Source organism: Argiope bruennichi, chromosome 3, assembly GCF_947563725.1.
Source record: "Argiope bruennichi chromosome 3, qqArgBrue1.1, whole genome shotgun sequence".
Lineage (NCBI taxonomy): Eukaryota > Metazoa > Arthropoda > Arachnida > Araneae > Araneidae > Argiope > Argiope bruennichi.
In genome coordinates this window covers 94,752,855-94,775,619 of record NC_079153.1, presented here as the reverse complement: position 1 = coordinate 94,775,619, position 22,765 = coordinate 94,752,855, and the positions used below count along the sequence as shown (strand labels likewise).

General features: G+C 30.6%; 1 protein-coding gene across 1 annotated transcript; it reads left to right on the top strand.

Annotated features, from left to right (window-relative positions):
• The first annotated feature begins 226 nt into the window (after positions 1 to 226).
• Positions 227 to 11,962, top strand: LOC129964030 (uncharacterized). The gene is made up of 2 exons (XM_056078694.1): positions 227 to 328; positions 11,351 to 11,962. The coding sequence occupies exons 1-2, from the start codon at positions 240 to 242 to the stop codon at positions 11,952 to 11,954; spliced, it is 693 nt and encodes a 230-aa protein (XP_055934669.1). The 5' UTR covers positions 227 to 239; the 3' UTR covers positions 11,955 to 11,962.
• The last annotated feature ends 10,803 nt before the right edge of the window (positions 11,963 to 22,765 follow it).

Sequence of the window (22,765 nt, the reverse complement as noted above, 5' to 3'; positions counted from 1 at the left end):
CACACACACATGCACAAAGAAGAAGAGAAGGAGGGAAAATCTCACCTACAGCTTTCTACATATGAAGAATCGATATTACTTTTCATGCAAGGACATGCACATAAACACTTCTCTCTTTTAATCAGTTAATTGAACAAGAACGGTCATTGCTTCTTTATTATCTTTATAAGCAATGTTTTTTTCAATTTCAGCTCTTTTCTCTTATATTTTTATCTTTCCTCGGCTATCCTTTACTACTGATGATATCCTTCTTCTTCTCCTGTAAATACTATCCGTATCCGATAGCTGCCTTCTTGTCCTATTTCGTCTTTTCTTGGATAGTTCGCAAGTAAGTAAGAAATGTTATCCCTTATTAAGTCATTAAACAAATTAATACCAAACCTAACTGATTTTCAATGGTAATTAAAGTATATGGGTGGAATGTTGGTAAATTTAGTGTTAAAAAATTTGTTTTTGAAAATCACTCTCAAATCAATCTTCACTCAAGAAAATCACTCTTGAATCATCACTTACGCTTGAATTACACTCTTCATTTCAATGTGATTGAAAATTAAATTCTGTGCACTGAATTATCTTTTAAGTGATTCTGAAAATAAAGACTATTCTAGAGTGGTTGCAACAATTTTTATAGACGAGGGCAGAACATTTTATAATTAAAAGGCTACTTATAAAATATCTATAAAATTTTAGTACATTTTACTGAATTTAGGAGTATTAGTAATTCAGCATGTACACATTCTTATGCTTTTGAAAATATATCTGTATAAGATTCTACCATCGATTTTACTGAATCAGACATACAATTCTTTTTTTTGGAGGGGGGAGGGAAGCCAGAGTAGGAGGTATAGCTAAACTCTTTTGAAAAGGTCTTAATAATGACGACTTAGAATAAATTTGTTCGAATCAAGGCAAATATTCTAGTTATTCTACCACCCTTTTAACGATACATTATATAATATTGTTACAAATTTTTTTTTCTACAACAAATACCGCCAATCAATCGTAATGACGCAGCGCATTTAATCTCTAATTCAGCAGCTTGCTTGCTGTCTAATCCTCTCAAATCTTTTACTTGTCGTCGACTCCGACTCTCTCACACACTACTTCTGAACGATACACACGACTTCTTCACTGCAGCTTGATGGTTGGGTTGACGGGGCGCCTAGCCCCGGCAGGGGCTTATCCCCGGTAAGGAGAGACTTCACAGTGCTTTGCTGTCTATACTTTGCCGTGGCCGTCTTCGACGAAATTTGGAGATGACGAGTGTCAGGACTCATTGTGATTGTCTGATATTAGGGTGAGGGTGGGAACTTCTTCACTGCAGCTTCAGAGTGTCTGTCTTTTATAGCTCCGGGAGGCGGGGCTAGAATCTTCAGACCAATCAGGACGTATCTGAGTGTATCTTGGTTCCTACTGGATGGATCGTGAAACTTCTCGAACTTCCAGTATGATCCATTTAGTCGCCAAAATCGCCAAATTCGTCGCCAAGTCGTAAAATGGTCGCCAAGCTCTCAGGTCATTGACGCGGCAGCCGCTTAGCACAAATCTTACAACGGTCTTTCTCACGATGACACTATTCGTGTCGGGTAGCAAAATTACAGATTTGTAACAATATCATATTATAACGAAAGTTTCCTCACAGTAGTTATTATTATGCATAATATTTCCACAGAGCAAGAAAAAGTCCATACTTCTTTCTCTAAAAATACAAGTAAGAATAATTTCGGAATATCAAAGACATTTTTTTACGGTTTGTATCTTAAAATAGATATTTAAAAATACAAATTATTCAAAAAAATATAATTAATTATTATTGATCTTAAAAAACTATACCCATTAAAAAACTATGCCCAAAAAACTATACCAACAAAACGCCCATTTTAGGTATTTTGGCAAGAAAGCAATGTCTGTAAATTTCAATTAAATTTAAATGATATGTGTAACAAATTTGTAACGAGCGTAACAGATTTAAAATTCAGTTTTGGATAAAATCTTCAAGAATTTTATTTTATTAATATATTAAAAATGTAAATTAAAATTTCAAATTATATTAAAAGCAAGACAGTTCCAAATAAAACGTTTTCATGTTAACAACGGGGTTTTTTTCTCTTCTTATTTTTTAGAAATAAGAATTGCATGACTGCACTTAATAAAAATATTGTGAGAATTATTTATAATAATAATGATAAAATCAAGATAATAGCATACTTAAAATTAAGATACATTGTGCAAACGATTGAAGTATAATAAGTGCGAATTTTTTATTTTACTAGAAAGAATGTTTTATTTGTATAAATGGATGTACATAAAAAATTATTTCATTATCCCACTGCTTAAAGAACAATTTGATGCTATAAAATTTCTAAGAAACCGTGATTTGGAAATTGTGCCACTACTCATCAGAATCTCGCACATAATCACATCACACAATCTGAACGAGTGAATGTTAGACCATATGCTTGGCGCTGTACGTTCAAAAATGGCTCTTGCGCCAATAAATCCAACATCTGAAATAATACCTTTAATGTCAGAGCATTTAACAAATATTTTACAGGAAATCTGGCCACTTCGAGCATAGAAAGAAACAATATGAGGAAGATGCCAGATTTATGGTTACAACCCCCTCTTCTCACCATACGTCATGGGAGAAAGACTTTGTGTTACTCTTTCGGTTATACTAGTTATGTTTCTATGTATACCAGGTGTAATGACAGAATTAAGCTCAAAGGAACACAGTGTGCAATATCATTCAGATTTAAGAAATTATTTTTAAATTTTCGCATTTCATTCTTGTAAGGAGCTCAGGGTAGTTTATTGCCACTTGAAAAATAGCACAAGGCAATTCTTTTTCTCTTCTGTATTGAAATAACGAAAAACTGAATGATTACATATTTTTTTATGCAAAAAATGTTTGCTAAAATCGAAACAAAGAATAAGATATATATTGCAGGCACACAATAAATGATGCATAAAACATGCTCAGATGACATGCGCAATTGCATTTGTCAGGTGACTGTGATGTTATATCAAATGACTCCAATGAATGATATATTTTTAATGCTGGACAATAATAATAATTAAGATGAAGGACACCATGAAATAAGCATTTCCTTTCATAAATTAATTTTTCTTTGCTCTATAAAACTGAGTATTTTGAAAGGAATGGTATTCATTTTAGATAATTAATTTTTAGTAAAAAAATTACCTGTAAAACTTTATTTCGATAAAGCAATGTTTTCTATAAAGTACAATGGCATTATTGAAAATTCATTTAAATTATTTAACTAATCATTTTGTAGAATTTAAACTATTGCTAATAATCTTTCATTTCCTTTAAATTATAATTGTACAAAGGTTAAATTATTTCTTCGCTATTCAAACGATACAAACGTTGCCTGCAGTTATAAAAGATTTCGCTTTCCCAAAGAGTCTTAACAAGGTATTGAATACAAAACAATAATTCTAGTTTAAAACAAATTTTATATATCATTACCATTGATCCCATTGAAAGAGAAATCTATTGATCTCATTTCAAAAGGAATATTTGTTTATATTATGCTTTTAAAAATAATAAAATATTTCGTCGTATTCTTTAGTCTTCTTGAATTTTTTGTCGTTCGATCTATTTAAAACTGACGGCATGTAAAGTTAGGCGCAAGTTTTCTGGACGCGATCAAAAGATGGAAATTCACTTTTTTCTCACATTTGAATTTCCAAAGCAGACACGTGAGCCTCGGGAAACATTCTTCGTCTCGAAAGATGTTACTGAAAGGTTTTCTGTTATCAATTTTGAAAGCCGAGGAAACTATTCCCAATAGAGACCAAGGGAGAGAAAGTGCAAGAGAACAGACCCCTGGCACATCGTCTAGATGGAATGCATTTTTATTTACAGATGTTCCATGTGAAAGAAGTTAAGGACATATTTATTTTGTGCATAAAATAAGGTCTTTTCTCGCATCCGTATTGTTCTTTGAAATCTTTCGTGAATACAAAGATTTACAAGAAGGCAAACTTGAGAGCATTGGAGGATTTAAAAGGAAGTCGAAAAAAGTTTATTGTTAGACAGAGAAGGCATAGGGAGTAGATGCAAGCAACGTTTCATAAACATGATTCAATAAATTTCAATAAAGAAAGTGCAAAGACAGAATCAAATTTTTATCCCTTGAAGAAGAGATGAATGTTCAAAGGTGGTTAATTACTGAATTGAATTTCTTCTTAGTTGACTTTTAAATTCATTGTCTTCTGCTAAGACGTAACTACCGCCAATTGATAGTTAAAAATTTAGAAATTTCTAAGTAAAAAAAAAACTATGACATCATTTCTCTCTAATCTTAGAGAGAATTAAAAAAAATCGTGAATAATTCCATGTTTTTTGTCACCAAATTTCGCTAAATAGATACCTCCATTATGATTAAACATGCAGTAATTAAACAATAACGAGAAATGTAGCAATCGTGACAGATGCAATTTTGAACATTACCTAAACAGGCATTGGCATCAATTTGTGAAATTGTGTTTGTCAACTTACACTTAACAATTAGAGGGGACATTTTGAGAACAAGAGATAAATAACTGTTTCAAATTTTTGGATTTTATAAGTCTAAAGAGAGGAACGATTGTCGCACAAAGATTTCTTTTAAATATATCGATTAGTGTGAATTAATAGATATATTTAAGAGGATCTATTAATATTAGTATTTCGTCTTAAATATTCATTTCTTATGAATATTTCAAAAATTAAAGGAAGTTTTTTACAAACTCTGTAAAACTGTGTGTGTGTGTGTTTTACAGACTGTGTATTGCGCTGTTTTAAATATAACGGTAATAATATTTATTAAATAACTGGGAAAATAATATTTTTTTGTTACGACAAATAAAGAAAATTAACTCAAAAATATTAACAAAGTTTACCTTAGGTTTGCGCTATTAATGATAATGAAGTGAACGATTTTAAAGTAGACAGAAAACTATTTTAAATAAATTAGAACAAAATTTAAGTGTATAAATTAGTTAAAACTTTTTCTAATGTATGAATTAGAATTATATTACCAAAGAAATATTGATAAAAAAATCTATTATTTCAAGTATCAAAGGAATTATTTGGTTCTTAACCAATAGTGAACGATATGCAATAGATTCTAAATTTGCTTTTGCTCTGACCATTTTACTTTTCTCATGTGATCTTTATTATGAAAATCTTTATATCTTTATTATGAAAATACAAATTTATATAAAAGAAATAAATTTCCCACATATTATTGCAATTCCAACAGAATATAATGGATGGAAAATGCAGGTTCTATTGCTATGAAAAAAAAATATACCTCCTTTCCATTGCAGAAAATCTGTTAGTGACTTCTTGAAAATGTCATAAACATTCTGTTTTTTCTTTTGAATGCTTTTATTATAAAGAACAGAGTAACCATCATGATAAGCGTTTTTTTAAATAACTGAGTTGTCATCAGTCTGGCAGCTGCCTGTACAGGCAGTTTGAGAAAAAATATTCAAATCATATAAAAGCACATAATCTGCAAAGAATTCCATTATTTTGCATATACTTCAAATCAAGCATAATTTATAAATAAAAAAAGCTAAATTCAGCAGCATGTAGGCCAAGATGTATTCAGCAAATTATGATGCTGCATTGAAATATGTTTTGTATAAGAAAATATGATCACAAATGAGTTAAGAGACTAACAGTTCAGTAAGTTCATCATCAATTTAGTCACCGTAATTTTAGAAATTCTGTACACCTGTTACTCTGCGTGATACAGAAATTCAGAATACAGAAATGAACTCCGACCCACCCATAGGCCATGCGAAACTAGGAAGTGGTGGTGCAAAATGACTCCATCCAATCTTGATGACCAGGTACAATTTTTTTGTTGAAAGACAAGATTCCAACACCAGACTACCTGAGTGAGAAACCCTTTGGTGTACAAGCAACAGATCACCTATCATTATGGGCATACCAACAGAAGACTATATCAATTCCATTGGTTTCCATTTGTAATAAGACATACTATAACATTTACATATTTATTATAGCAAAATAAGTTTGCCACAACAATTAAATAAAATTCACCCTTAATATTTACACCCGGGTTACAAAATCATTATGGCGCTCTTTCATGAATACAATAAAAATCGAATAATATCAGCTTTAATTTGAAAACCTGGATAAAAACATTAACTGTAGAACTACAGCAGGAAATATCTTAAAAGAGGAAATATGAATAAGTTCTGAAAGATCTTTTTTGGCCCAAGTGGTAGGATACTTTTTCCTAATAGTGTCCCATAAAGGACAACTCAGGAAGGCATGTTCAGGTGATTCCTCACCTGCTTCACAAGTACACATTGAGTACGGAAGCGGAGTACAGAAACACGCATTCAACAAAATTGCTGATTTCGTCGTTCACATGCCAGGAATGAAGGGATCAATCAGAGGAAATTTGATGGAGCCACCGAAAAGTAACACCCATCTAGGACGAAGAAACAAACGCCACTTGATGATTTCGGAACCTGCAAACAACTAAAGACACTCTAGAGAGAACGCATATTGTTCGAGGAAAAAAATTAACATTACATATTAAATCGTGAAACATTAAATACATTAAATGTATGTTAACATTTTACATTCGGAGAGAACTAAAGACAAGCTCTTTGACAAAATGACCTTAACAGAAGATTTAATGACTGAAATCTTTAAAAGTTCTTCGACATCAAGAAATATCCAACTTCTTGAACATCTGAGTCCGTATTCTCGCCATAGTTCACAGGTTTTGATCATTTGATTTATAGAGCCTTCTTCGGTGCGACACCTAAGTCGAACTTTTGTCAAAGCGTAGTATAGAAAAACAAATTTAATTTCTTTGTTCCAAAATTGTCAAGAATGTGAAACAGCATTCACAGAAAGAATTGTAAATTAAAATCAACGCCAACAAACTGAAAAAAATTCCAAGAATGATAGATTAAGAATTGAGCGTAAATAAGGTTCTTTCAAACATCGAGGAAAGGAAAGAATTAAACGATACTTTCCCCCGAAATATACCAACTAACAACTTATCAAGCATTCATTTATTCAATTGAGAGGTCACTCTTCAAACGAATGCGTCCCGTTGAGGAGCAGAATAAATAGATTTTCGTTGTTAACTGATTTTCCGCTAACTTGTCTCGCGGAAATGTTTGAGGTACAAAATAAAAAAATCCCCGGAAAAATAGCGATAATACATCAGAAGAAAGAATGAATGATGATAGAGCTCTTAAGGACTTAGTAACTACCAAAGCATGACTAGCTAATTAATATCGAGGTAATATTAATTAGATGAGCGGGTAATAAGACATCTAGAAAAGGATACAAAATCCAAAAGTCACAAGAGATCTTTATTTAGATATATATAGTTGAAGCCAATCGATATCAGAAGTTTGTTATAAAAGCCATTATTTGCCCTTTTTATAAACTGTCCATTATTTACGGATTTCTCGATATTGTAATTTCTTTCTGGATCAATATTCTTGAACGATGAGCAAATTTAAAAGGAGAGAAGATGCTAACAGAGGACTCTTTAATAATTCTGTTTTGTCACAAACTCGAATTTTGATGCTGTTTGAACTGTTTCCTGACAGAACGAAAGCAAAGAATTGAGAATCGATATTAGTTGCAGATCTTTTTCTTACTTTTCGTAGTTTTAAAAGCCGCTCTTTGAAATTTCTGCCATTGAATCGGTCTCAGGAGAATAGGAAGAGCTCAAAGTTCTTCTCTAGCCAATTCCTGTAGATGAAACAGGCTCAGAAGAATTAGGGTGGATAATAAAATAGAACTTTTATCTTTATCCGATTTTTTTAAAAAACCATCGTCTTTTTAATTTTGTATATGTTATTATTAGCTAAATTCTATGAATTGTACATTTTTTTAATTCCAGTTATACGAAGGTTAATTTAAAAGGAAGGAAAGACCAAATTAAATACTATATAAGGTTTAATTAAATATTTTATCTTCTAAAAATGTCAAAAATTTATTTTGTATATTTATTACATTCTAGTTATTTTCAAATACTCTAGATGTTCATTAAACATATATGTCTGGTTTTATAGGTTATAAAGAATTTAATTTTTTTTAAAGCCGAAAACAGATAAAAAATATTTATGTTTATTTGTTATCTAAATATTTAAAAACATTCTAAACATGCATAAATATGCCTATCTAAGTTTACGGACTATATTAAGTACAATTTATACCTTTCTGCATCATTAAAAGTATCGAAAGATTGTTTCGTTTATTTGTTATACTCTTGATTTCTTAAGACATACTAGACTTTCACTGAGCATCAGTGCTATTTATCAGTTTATTCTAGATATAATAAGGCATTCTAATGCTTACTAATCATGACTATATGTATCTTGAGATGATACAAAAGTTAATTTAAAAAGGAAAAGAAAAGTTATACAATGTTTATTCCTTGTATATTTTTCTGTAGCTTTTAAAGCCCTGGAGGTTTATCTTATATATTTGTTACACTCTAGAGGTTTTAAGACATTCTGAGCATTCACTGATTATGTCTATCTGTATCTAAAGAAACTTTTCGAACACATGGCATTATTATATATAACAAAGTGCAAAATTTTCTAATTCAGTTTAATTTTTTCATTGCATTATTTTTAATGTATTTAGTTATAATTATTTAAATACAAACCGCCTTTGGCGACCAGCCGGTTCGCCAATCTTAATGCTCGTTAAAATTTTAATAGTTAAATATTTTATGTGATTCCTACTTTAATAGCTTCTTCATTAAAATATTTTAAAATTTCAAATTTCAATTCATTTATAATATTATAAAGACCTTCAGTCATAACGTAATCTGTATCTCTCTAATTTTCTGTTAGCTCCCGTAGAATTTATGCTTTACATTAAATTAAAGTGTAAATGATTAATCTGCAATTAATATAATAATATTTTTTACTGAAACAAAGCATTTTTTTTAATAATATGATTACTGATAATAGAGTCACAGAGCGTTTAAACTTTATGGGCACTAAAGAATATCTTTCTTAATTTATGTATTATCTCAAGAATTTGTGAACAAAATTTTCTCAGATTCATCATGAACAGATCGATTCATTAACAATGTTTCATTTTAAATGCATCAAACACTAAGAAAATAAAATGAATCGTTTAAAATAATCGGTCTAAAACAGGTGTAAAAAAAACTACTTAAAAAACGATGTACTTAAAACTATAAGCATATACAAAAAATATATATAACTAACATAAATACAATTTAATTACAAAAGCATGCAACTAACCTAAAAATAATTTAAATCATTGAAAACAGGTTAAAAAAAACTACTTAAAAAACGATGTACTTAAAACTATAAGCATATACAAAAAATATATATAACTAACATAAATACAATTTAATTACAAAAGCATGCAACTAACCTAAAAAGAATTTAAATCATTGAAAACAGGTTAAAAAAAACTACTTAAAAAACGATGTACTTAAAACTATAAGCATATACAAAAAATATATATTACTAACATAAATACAATTTACTTACAAAAGCATGCAACTAACCTAAAAATAATTTAAATCATCCGTTGATAGTGGTTGTCATGACAACAATCAGAACAATGCGCATGCGTGAATTTTTTTCGCCAGTTGGGTAACGCAAATGCGTGAATTTTTCTACGCCAGTTGGGGTAACGCTATGAAGATTATTCATTTTTAATTTCCTTTATTCTGTGTTATTTTAATTCAAAAGTACTTCAGAATGAATCTGAAACATGGATTAATTAACAATCTTTAATTTTAAATGCATAAAACATTAAGAAAATAAACAGAATCGTTTGAAATAATCCGCCGAAAAACGTTAACCCTAGCCTCATTTCTGTTGGGAGAAAAAAAACTGAACTCTTACTCATTTGGCGGTGGGAAAAATGGAATATTTTTTTGGCGGAAAAGTTGGCGGTGGGGAAAATGGAAGATTTTTTTGGCGGGAAAGTTAGTTTTTAATTAATAATTAAAATTCTAATTAAAATTTCAAAAAAAGGGAACCCAGGTGCACATTCCCGACCTCTAAGGTATACATGTACCAAATTTGATAGCTGTATGTCAAATGACCTGGCCTGTAGAGCGCCAACACACACATACACACACACACATACATTGAGCTTTATTATAAGTATAGAGTAGTTAATGCTCTTTTTGTAACAAAAATTTGGGCTAACGTTTTGCTAATAGGCATTTTAATATTTCCATCAATGTGTAGTGTTTGCCCGAAAAGTTACCTGAAAATTTACTCTTTATTTACGCTAAAAAATCATTAAAAATTACTCGGTAATGTACTAATGCTTTTAAAATGTTATGGTTTGTATATATATATATATATATATATATATATATATATATATATACACACACACACAGATCCTAAGTATATGTATATTAAATGTGAAAGGATGATAGATGCAGAAACTCGCAGATGACAAATGTGACATTATGCATGTGGTGACAATTATCAAAAGGAAATTTACTTGTGAAGGAAATAAAATTTTGAAAGCTGGAAAATATGATTTGTACAAGACGCCACTATTGTATAAATTTTTTAAATGATGAAGAAGAAAATTTTAGTAAAAGCATGCTTCAATCATGCTTATGTTTTAGATTAAAAAACTAAAATTAAACTTATTTGATGTAAATAAAACTTTAATTTAGTTTAAGCATACTTAAACTAAAATTAAACTTTAATTTTAGTTTAAGCATGCTTTTTAGCATGTTTTTAATGACGTAAAAATTCTTGATAAACAGAATAAAAATATGTCAACAAGAAACGTTTTGCGTCATATCATTTAAAAGCATGCACATTTTCATAAGAATTGAGACAAAAAAATTTGAATTTTAAAGGCATTTAGGAGGAGAGTTTTAAAGGATATGATTTAAGTGAATGTTTAGCAGGTAATTAAACACCTCATTTTTATCGCTTTCAAAAAAAAAAAAGAAATTTTTTTTCCATATTAATGCTATTTTCTAATTTATTCTGACAGTTATTTTGTAGATATATGTATGAGTTTTCGAATTTACGTTATTTATTTTTCTATCTTAAAAATAATATTACATTATCACTCAAGCATATTACGTAAACATAGCTAGAAATTTTTTTAAAAAATCTTAAGGATATCCATTTATTAGATTTATGAAAAATTTGTTCAGTAATTTTGTTTTATGTATCGGATTTATAAGTATCCTAGTCCTTCAAATTGAATTGACAGCATTAGAATACAAGTAATTTTTGAAAATTATCATATATTTCTTTTTTTCTTCTGTTTATATTGATTATTCTAATATTTAAGAATAGTTTCCTTGTACGAAGAAGGAGAGCAATTGTCAGTATTAGAGCAACTGTCATCAGGTGAAAACAAGATCGATCACGAACTAATTAGAACGAGATTGGAGATGGCAGACGTTCTTTTACATTCCAGGCAAATTCAGCTGCATCAAATGCCAGAAAATCAATCAGAAGTCTCTTCTTTGCAAACTCAGCCACACCAATTACAAGAATTTCCACCAGATGTCTCTCCCTTGCAAATTCAACCATCCTACATAACAGAATGTGCACCATCTTCTTGTCAAGTAAAATCATATAAAGTAACAGAATGTCCACGAAAACCATTTTCTTGCCCTTTTCATAAATACAAAACATCAGAGGCGCCTTTGTCAACAGATGTCAATTCCATGACCAAACCTCCTTTGGATTCTAAGAATTTGGCCCATTTGTTGCAACCTTTGCAATATAGTACTGAACCGTTTGAAGATATTCCGGAGTTGAACAGCAACGTTTTACCTGTCAGCGGGAATTCCAAAAGCACAAGTCGTAGGAAGCGGCAGAAATTAAAAGATGAGGTGTTACGTAAGCCAAAACAACGAAAGAAGAAACCTGCGATTCAATCAGAATAAACTCACAGAAACTGTAAGTTATAAAGAAGGACCTGTAGAAGTTTTGTAGAAATGTTTAGAAAGAAAAACTATGGACAATTATTTTTGAAATGTAAAAATTGATGAAGAAATGATTTCTTTTGCCATCAACCTTCTGTTTGCAGAATTATTTCAGAATTGTGACCAATAAAACCATGTTTTTAATAGTACTTTAAACTTTTCTATAATAAAAACCAACGAAAACTTCAAAGAAAGATTTTATAATATGTCAAATATTATTGCACCAATTGTTCAATAGATTAGATCTACCATCCAAAAATGAAAATGCATGAACATGACAATTTATCTCACGAATACACACAAGATGAAACGTAACATTCTTGTCTTCATAAAAGAAAAAGAAAAAAAGTTAAACAAACGAATTGAAACTGAATTTTGATTAACAGTACTGCTGACTTCAAGATTGTTACGTTTCCGTGACAGAATGAAAGTTGAAGTTTTCTTGAAAATTTAAATTTCCAACAGTATCCGGGGTGTTCAAATAAAAATAAAGGTTTGTATTGTAAGAACTTAATACAAAATTTGAATTAAATGGAGATGCACATTTTAAACTTGTTTAAAATACCAATTCCAAAAATGTATGCAATTAAATCGAGAATAGATCACATAATTTAAAATTTTAAACGTAATTAGAAACAGATTCAAGAAAATTTGTACATGGTTTTTATTTCTAATTGTTTTAGTTTGTTTTTGATTGGACTCATTATTCTTATAGGAGCAAAAGTTAATCAGGCAGTTTTCCGAGAATATTGATTGTGTTTCATTTCGATTCAATCTTTAGTGCTGGACTTGATGGTTATGATTCTTTTAATAAAGTAGCTGTAAACATTAATTTGTGATACACATTAAAGCTTTTGCATTTTAATAGCTTTACATTTGTCCTATTTGTTCCGTAGATGAAATTTCATAATATCGTGACGCCCCGTGATATATCCCCATTAGAAACATACATGCTCAAGTAGTCCATCTTCTAATGGCAAATTGTCTTTCGAGTATTGTAATTCTAAAAAGTAAATCATTCTGAGTTGACAATTCTTATTATCAAAAGTACATTTGAGTAAATTCTGGTAAGTCTGCGGCTAATCAAAATAGACGAAACCAAAAGACCCTTTAAAAATAGCGAAAACATCACCTCATGATATTTAGACATGGGCATTTTTTAAGAATTCTTTTGGTTTGGTTTTCTGGTTAAAGAACCTTACTTGCCTAATTTGTACGAAGTTAAATCTGTACCTATTTTGTCAATGCATAATCTAGATTTAATGGTCTGTGCAATAGGATTCGGACAGATGCAGAATGTTTTGGAAGTTTCGTCATAATGACCATTGCAATAAACATATTATATACAAGGAGTCTATCGCATCAATAATAATATAAATATCAAATAAAAATAACATAAATATCAAATGCAGATATGTCATCTGTCATATGCTTTCAATGGCTATGAACAAGAAGAGTGATAATTTTCAAACACGTTCACACACACACACACACACACACACACACACACACACACACACACACACACACACACACACACACACACACACACACACACACACACACACACACACACACACACACACACGCACACACACACACGGCGGAGTTCCCCCTCTTTGATTTTTTTGTGGGCTGGCACAATATAGCGCATTTTTTATTTAATAGTACAGATATTATCAAATATGAATTTTTGGTGCCTTTCTTCTCACTAATTAAAATCAAAATTTGATACTTTTATACTGAGATTTGAAAATATCTGAACTTATTGCTTCTCATTTTTTCTGAGTTTTGGCAAATTATTTATAGAAATTTTTGGCTTATTTTTAACAATAGATTCAATTGAAATTAAAATGATTTTCATTGTTTCACTAAGGGCTTAATAGCATGATTTTCTTCCCTTTTTGAAAGCTAAAGAAAAATTATTCTATTTAATATCTGTATAGATAACACTCGAATAAAAAAATGAAGTTGCAGTATCGCGAAATTTTGATGATAGATAAACATTTACATTTTTAATGGCGCTTTAATATCATGGGACCAGTCTCCATTAGATAGATTTATGTACACAATAAACATAGCGTATGTAGGACAATTAAAATATCTTAATATGACTTAACATGAAGCTTTATTCAAATGATTTAACAGAAGTGAAATATAAACTTAATTAAATTTAACTGAAATTAAGTATAACAAATAGCTGGTCGCCGAATTCGACTATTTATATTAAAACATAGTATTAAAGTATAATATGTTTATAGTATTAAAACATTTATGTTAAGTGTATTAAAAAGTTAATAAATTCTCTGTAATTATGAGAAGTTTACTTAAATGCTAATATGTGATGATAGAGTACAGAATTTTATTTTTGTAGTACAGATTCTAGTTATGTTATTTGCAATTATTTTGCATTATATTTTTGATCTGTTATTTAAACACAAGTACTTTAACCCTTTAAAGGGCCATTTTTTTCTTGTCATATTATGTTGAAATATTTTTAGGCTTGAAATTAGAATAAGAAAAGGGATTCATTTAACTTATTAGATAAATTTAATTTGATTCATTAATTAATTTGGTTAATTAATAATTAAGTAACAAATCAAGACACATCATTTTGTGTAAGATAAAGAACTGAAGCATCTAAGTTTCTGTCTTTCTAAAAAAATGTGTCAGAACTTATGCCAACCTACATAATTTCATACAAAGATTGATAAATTTGGTGGGAAGCTTACTTCCCACGGCCCTAGAAAGGGTTAAAATGTAAATATTTTCTGGCATTTTTTTCCCCTTCATCACGGAATCAGAATTAACGCGCCAAGTTCTGACGCAGATATTTGATTACTACACTTGGTTACAATTAATAAATACTATGTCACTACATTCTCGCCAATTGGCGAACCCTGATGCCAATTTTTTTAGTATTTTTTTTTCACTCATCAATTTTGGAGATAAAATTAGATATTTTTAGCTGGATCCGTTCTTGTTTGATACCAGACTAATGCACCGTGTTTGACAAGAATATTTTGCTACTGTCTATACACTATTATTTCTACATTGTTGCTAAATATTGGCCACAACATAGTATTTGGCGAAGACTGGCGTCAATATTTCGGTTTGATGACTTCAGATAATCTGAGAAAAATAAAATGTACGCATTTATGCAAAAGTATGTATTACATTTAGGGATTGCAATACCGGACCAAAATTTCAATACCGGTATTCGGTATTTTTTAGATCTTAATACCGGGATACCGGTTTTAATACCGGTATTAGAAATTTTAGAAAAAGAAAGAAGACAGGTGTTTCTAATAAAACTATCAAATAAAACAAAGAGAGGGTAAATATCACAAAAAAATATTTTGCAACTTATAAATTACAACAGTATATAAAGAATCACAAAAAAGTAAAGGAACATCTTATTTATTTAAATCCCAAAAAAGTAAAGGAACATCTTATTTATTTAAATCACAAAAAAGTAAAGGAACATCTTATTTATTTAAATCACAAAAAAGTGTAAATATCACTATTCAGTCTGTGGTGCTATTACAAATTTTTGAAATGTGATCTTAAAAACATAATGCATTAATTGTACTGTCATTAAGCCTGAAAAGTAATTTTGTGCAAAAATGACCAGCTGTCGAAAACGCTCTTTCGGCATCTACGCTAGTTAGTGGTACTGTTAGCAATGCGCGATATACATTTTTCAAGTATTTACCTATAAATCCCTCATCTTCAAATAAATCGATTTCTTATCAGATTGTTTTGGTAATAGTTAATTTCTGTATTGTGTTTTGATTCGTTGAAATTTTCTTATTTATCTCTAATTCTAATTTTTGTTCAAGAGACAATTCCTTTTCACTATCGACATTAGTGTCATCATAATCTTCGATAACTGAACCGAATTCTTCTGAATGTGGATAGGTTTGTGGGTAAAAATTTTAAGAAAATTTGCTATAAACTTCATCAGATTTGAATTGGTTATTTGCTTTTCTTTTTCATTTTCATTTTTAAAATCATTATAATTATGTAAATACCATAAGACATTTTCTATTTCGATATGCCTTTCTTCTGTGCGATTTTTCAATGTAATATATAATTCTTCAGATGTGTGCTGTTCCTTCAGTGACTGCAACGTGAAATTTATTGTTGCATTAGCTGTTAATAAATTAGAATCTCTCCGATATAATGCTTCAATAGTCAGTTTTATTGGAAGTAGAGCTGATACAGTTCTGGATATTAAGTCGAATTCACTATCTGAAAAATTAATTTACAGGTTTAAGTCGATTATTGCTTTTTTGGATTGGATTTCTCAGTTTCATAAATCATTCCATCATTAGGAGTAAACAGTTCCAACGTGTTTTAAAATCTAATATTAACATATATTCTGTTTTATTTTTAGTTAGTATGTATTTTAGTAATATGTCATCTTTTATAGAGGAACGTTTAAATATATTAACAATTTTTCGACCTTTATAAATTATAGGAAGCAATTCTTGATAGGTTAATATTTCATCCTCATTAGCAATATCTTCTCCAACAATTACATTGTAATTATCTTCATTGTCAATATCACTCTCACTCTTACTATCTTCAAAGTTGGAATCCGAAATTTCTATATCCACAGTATTTGGATTCTTCGGTTCTTCATTTTTTTGGTATAATACATCTATTACTCCTAATTGAATTCCATGAGCATAGCACAACTGCTGATTTGCACCAATCAACTTTCCAACTTTTTTCATAGCTGTTGCTCCATCAGTCGTTATGGATACAATATCTTCTTTCAGGGATAATCTATGTTTCGCTAATTTAGATTTTAGCAATTAATTAGTTAATTAATTTCGCCCGTTAGGGAAACATAAAAACAAAAACGTTTACTATTTTGTTATGTTGGCGATCCCTGAACATATAGTAGAGACAATTTAAAAAATTTCTAGTTAATACCGAAAAAATGGTATTTAAACTTGTGAATACCGGTATTACGAAATTGTACAAATGGCTCAAAATACCGGTATTCGGTATACCGGTATACCGGTATTGCAATCCCTAATTACATTATTTATATTAGTTGCATTTAGTCTTTTGGAACTATCGATTTGGAATCTGCTGTAAATATGGCGGACATCAGTTAGTAGATTTCAATCAAACAGAACCAATATAGTAATTCAATTACAGGTTTTGCTATTAAAAATACCTTTTATTTAAAGCAAAAATATCCATTATTTTTACAGCCGGAACCCTTCCAGCTCCCTATTAATGCTTAGTAAAACAAAAAATTTATCTCGACTCTTTTATATTGTTTGTGAAGTGCCGTGTAAATAACGAGAAGCAAAGTTTTATTTCTATATTATGTGCAAAATCTCATAAAAAAGCGATTAAAGAGAGTTTATGGTTACTTGTTGATATTTACGATCTCCGGTTTACTTGGCGATTTTCAGATTATTTCAAATTCCATTTTACATAAGATACCAAAATTTTTCTAGATGGTTGCACTGTGGTTTCATTTGAGGATGATTTATCGAGAGAGACTTCAGTTATTGATGATGCTTTTTTATGCTATTTATCGTGGTGCCCGTAAACTTTAACAAGTATCAAAATTAATTCAGCCTTTTGATAGTCAAACTTTTTAAAGCTTTTATGTATTTTAGATAACTATGCTGAAACAAAATTTTGAAATTTATTGTGATTGTTACTGTATTGATTGAAAAATGGATAATATCGAAGTTCTAATATCATTAAAATACTTGCTGCAATTTAATTTGATTTGATTGAATTGGGATGAGAATGAGATTTTTGGCAATAAAGGCCGGTATCCCCTAAAGCCAAAAGAGTTCATTCAATAGATGTTAAAAAACTTTTGAGATTATAGAAGGATCCGAAGATACTCTTTATTAGAAAAAGCTTTTTGAAAAAGTGCTTTGAACGTAGAACAAGAATGAAGATCAATATTAGGTTTTGCAAAAAGATTTGACCTATGAGTTGCGTATTTGGGTTGAACCGGAGTTTAACCCCCTTCTTCGCTATGATGCGATAACTTGCCAAAGCTGGCAACCTCCGTTTTCTCTGGATTGGCAAATCTATTATCTTTTCGCCTTTATTATGCGCTATGATTGGACATCTGCTTCCTCGCTTTTGAACATTTCGCAAAACACGGCGCAAGACCGTTGTTGGCGAGTTGGCGATTTTTGAAAATTGCGCCAAGCAGGGGGTTAAACTCCGGTCGTACCCGTATTTGAAACAAAACAATAGGATATGTTCATTGTTATTTTCATGATTACAAACTTGGCAGTTCGGATACACATGGGCTAAGCTTTGATATACAGTCATTTGGCTCCTTGAGAGGTTGGCAATTTTTCGGTGGCGCTTTTGCTATGTTACGCTATTGCTTCCATTTACGCCACATTCGGCTATTTCACTAAAATTTGACCGATAAACTGTTTTTTTGTGTGCCGAAAATGACTGTATATCAAGGCTGTTAGTAATTGTGGAGACCAAATTTATTCAACAGAGCTTGAGTTATAATCATACGGATTAAAAGACGGGCAGTTATGATATCCTCCCTTCTATTTTTGAGTCATGGATTAAGAGAAAATAGGGTGGGAACATCTCCAATAGATTCTTGATATTTGCTATTTTTAAAAAAAATGTGATTCGCTTTTTGTATTGAAGTTTCCTGATAATGAGAAATTAAATCCTCTGAAGCAATCCAATATGAACATGATGTTTCAAAAAAAAATTGACTGTAATACAATAAAGATAGTCGGCTTTACCTCTATTGACTAACAATCTATGATAAAAAAGAGTTAAGCATTTTAATGGACTAGAAAAAGAAATATCTTTGCTATGTGTATTAACACAAATATTAAATAATATAATTTAGTAGATAGCTACGAGAAAATCAATAATTCATAAATTCTCTTTAAAATAATTATTAATCCTATATAAAAATGTTGCTATCAAGAGAACGTGGTACTGAATAAAACATTTTGAGTGTAGTTAACTCGATTATTTCCAACAAAACATTTACTTTGTGGCATCCAAACTATTTGATTAAATTCTAATGAAAACAAAGTTCAATGTGCTAAGCAAAAGGGAAAATTTTAATGAAGACAAAGCTCAGAGCGTTGGCCAAGCCTTTGTGCATGCAACGCTTCAGTGAGCTCGTCAGAGTCACTTTAAACCCACACCCCCAAATTATGTCATGTCGCTTAAATAGATTCAACTACATACTCTTAGTTATATGTTTCTTGAGGTATGTGTACAATAGATTAGATAAAATGTTCTCCGAAGATAGAAGACCCAGGCTGGTTCATAAGGTCTTGGCCACAGTAAGTGCAATCTTTATATATCCACATAAATGAATTAAAGCTTGTGTTAGTAGAATAAACGCTGGAAACTGGCAATAAATAATAATAAAGTTATCATTTATTTTAAGTTAACTGCAGAAGACGTCCGAGATTTAATAACAATTAATCAGATAGACAAATTTAATAATAATTAGAGACAAATATTTCAAATAAAATTTTCTTTATTTCCACTAAAATTTTGTGGAAGTGCAGGTGGTTATCAAAATAATGGAAGCACCTTCGATTTATAAAGAATTCTTTATTAGTATGCTGTAAGACCACCTTTGGCATGTAATTCAGCTTGGATTCACCTAGGATTCGATTCATACAAATGTCGAATAGTGTTTAGAGGAATATTGTACCATTCTTCCTGGATATATAGTGAAAGTTCTGGGAGAGATGCCGGTGGAGGATATCAATTCCGTATTGAACGCTCTGGAATAGATCGTAACGGTTCAATTATGTTGAGGTCGGGTCACTTTGCGGGCCAAGACAGGTGTTTAATTTCATCCTCGTGTTCATCAAACCATGATTGGGCAAGTCTCGCTGCTTGGATAGGTGCATTATCATCCTGGAAAATTCCATCTCTTGCATGAAACAAAGATTTCATCAAAGGATGGACTTGGTCAGCTAAAATTTCTTCATACATCTCCTCAGTGATCCTTCCTTTCAGGGTTGCGATTGGTCCACCAGAAAACCACGCATGCCTGCCCATATCATGACAGATCTACCTCCATGCTTGTAAGTTTGTAAGTTGCAAGGGGACAATCACGATCATATGCTTGTGCAGGTGTCCTCCAAACGTTCACCCGTCCTGTTGTTGGGAAAAGTGTGAAATAAGATTTGTCAGACCATATTACTTTCTTCCACTTATCAGTCGATCAGGTTTTGTGAGCGTAACACCACTGTAGAAGACGTTTGCAATTAACATCTGTGACAAGTGGCATGAGAATTGCTGCTCTGCCATGAATGCGCTGTTTATGAAAGTGCTTTCTAAATGTAATCATTGACGCTGGAGAATCCAGATGGCCATTGAGCTCTGCGGTTATTTTTGCTGCAGTTGTTCGCTTTTTAGACATTACAATCCGCTTCAATATCCGTTGGTCTTTTTCACTGAGCTTCTCTTTCCGTCCTCTATTTTGCTTTGCAGAACTTGTTTTGCCACGCAGTGTGTATGCCTAGTACCTCTAGAAACGTCTAAAAGTTGGGATGTTTCTGTCACATTTGCTCCAGCTAGACGGACTCTGCAATTTGACCTCTTTAAAAATCTGAGAGGTCCAACATTTTACTCTTTTGAAAAAATCTAAGAATTACAGAACTTCAATAAAGCTAACGAATACTACTAGAATATATACACATTGCTATTTATATAAAAAAAACTGGTGGCTGTTATTATATTTTAATGCTTACGAAGCGCATTCAAAAATGTCACTTTTATTCCCAGGTGTTTCCCTTATTAACCACCTCTATCTGAAGCATAGTAATAGACAGAAGCAATGAGAGTTAGAATTGTACATTCTCTGACATAGGAAATCATTTTGAAACATATTAACAAATTTTTGAATTGTTTATATTTGCAACTAGATGATTTTTTTAAAGAGACTCATTGGTGGTTAAATATGTTTAAATACTAGGGAGTTCGTAATTTACATGTTTCAAATGAATTTTATTTGGCACTGTTTGATATTAATTGCGATGTCTGTTTAACAATATCTGTGCCAAAAAAGAGAATGTCCTAATCAGTTGAGAATGAATTTATTAAAAATGACGACACAGATTTGAGACTTTTTAGAAATACTGAAATATTATTGTTTCTCAATTGTTTGTGTCATTTGTTCATTTCATCATTTTTCTGTCAACCAAAAATCGGTAGTTTTTGTCTGCGGCTATTAAATTTCGCCAAGAGTAAATATCTGTTCCGTTCATAGAGATTTGAATATGGATGTTATTTCCAACTTCGACATTATCACTGAGATTTGGCAGGATTTTGTCTGAGGTTAATCCAAAATTAACAAATTTCGAAAGACTTCGGAGTTTTCACAATTTGTTTGGATTTATAATTAAAATGATTATCGGTATTTAAAAAAAAATCAAAAGGCCTGTTTTGCAAAACGTTAGCTTGGATAAATGCTTTAAAGATACTTCTGTATTAACAGCATGGCAGTAACAAGTCTATCCAAATTTTTGGTACGAAAGAGCCTAATAACATTAAATCTTTGGCAATTAGTTGCTATCATGTGGTTAATAGGTAAATTTTCATTGCTGCATATAATGCAATATAAACAAATTCAATTATTCGTATTCAAGTCATTGTAGTAGATATTCCTCTTTATTTAGCAATTTTTCAATTACGCCAATATGGCTAAGCTTTATTATATATAATGCTGCCATGTTGGCGATATATTTTTTTTTTACTTGATGATTAACCCTGGGGTCGCAAATATCCACAAGTAGTAATATATGCAATATAATACCTTTAGCAGACATATTACATCTTTTATTAATTTTATTTTTACATAAAAGCCTGTATTTCAATCTATTTTTCTACATAATTTTCGCTAATGTTAAATTTATCGTATCCCACAACTAGCTTTTGAACTATATCCTCTTAGAAATATGCTGTGAGTACAACTTACTATAATTTAAGTGTTTTGTCACAATTCCCTCAAGAGACTTGAGGAGACTTTGTAAAGAAATAATAATGTATTTTATTTAACTTTTCTTTCAACATTCTGCATCAAGCCTTCAGTAATAACAAAATATGGTTCGCTTCGTTACCCATCATTTAGCCATCTATAAATGCTGTATCTAGTTTTCTTATCATTCCTTCACTCTTAATGATTTCTTTATACACTTCACTGATTTACCAACTAGTTTTACTCGATTTCGAGTTTTTTTGCATTTAGAAAATGAATGATAGAGCGTATTTCACAGAGGCATTTTAAATACTTGCAAACAGATATAAATGGAAACAAAATTCTTTTGAAATAGCGTCTATGTAGTCACTAGACGTAGTTACTCAAAGCGCATGCGCAGAACAACAGTAGAAAAGCTGCAGTAGCTAAATTTCAAAACAGTGCTTACTGAAAAATCATGCCTGGTATTATTTGATTGCAGATGAGAATCTACAAAGGGATTTCACAAAATTACCAAAAGAGATTTGACTTCTTCAAGACTTTAATTGATTAGTCAAAAGAAAAATAGATTAAATACTTAAAAAACAAACAAATAACTTTTTTTATACGCGCATATATTGAAATTTATATCTTTTAATTAGAAGATAATGAAAAAAAATTCTTTTATGAGCATTTTATTTTAAATTTCAGCTCATTTCTCTCATATTTGTATCCTTCTTCGGCTATCCTTTACTATTGATGATATCCTTCTTCTTTTCTTGTAAATACTATCCGTATCCGATCGCTGTCC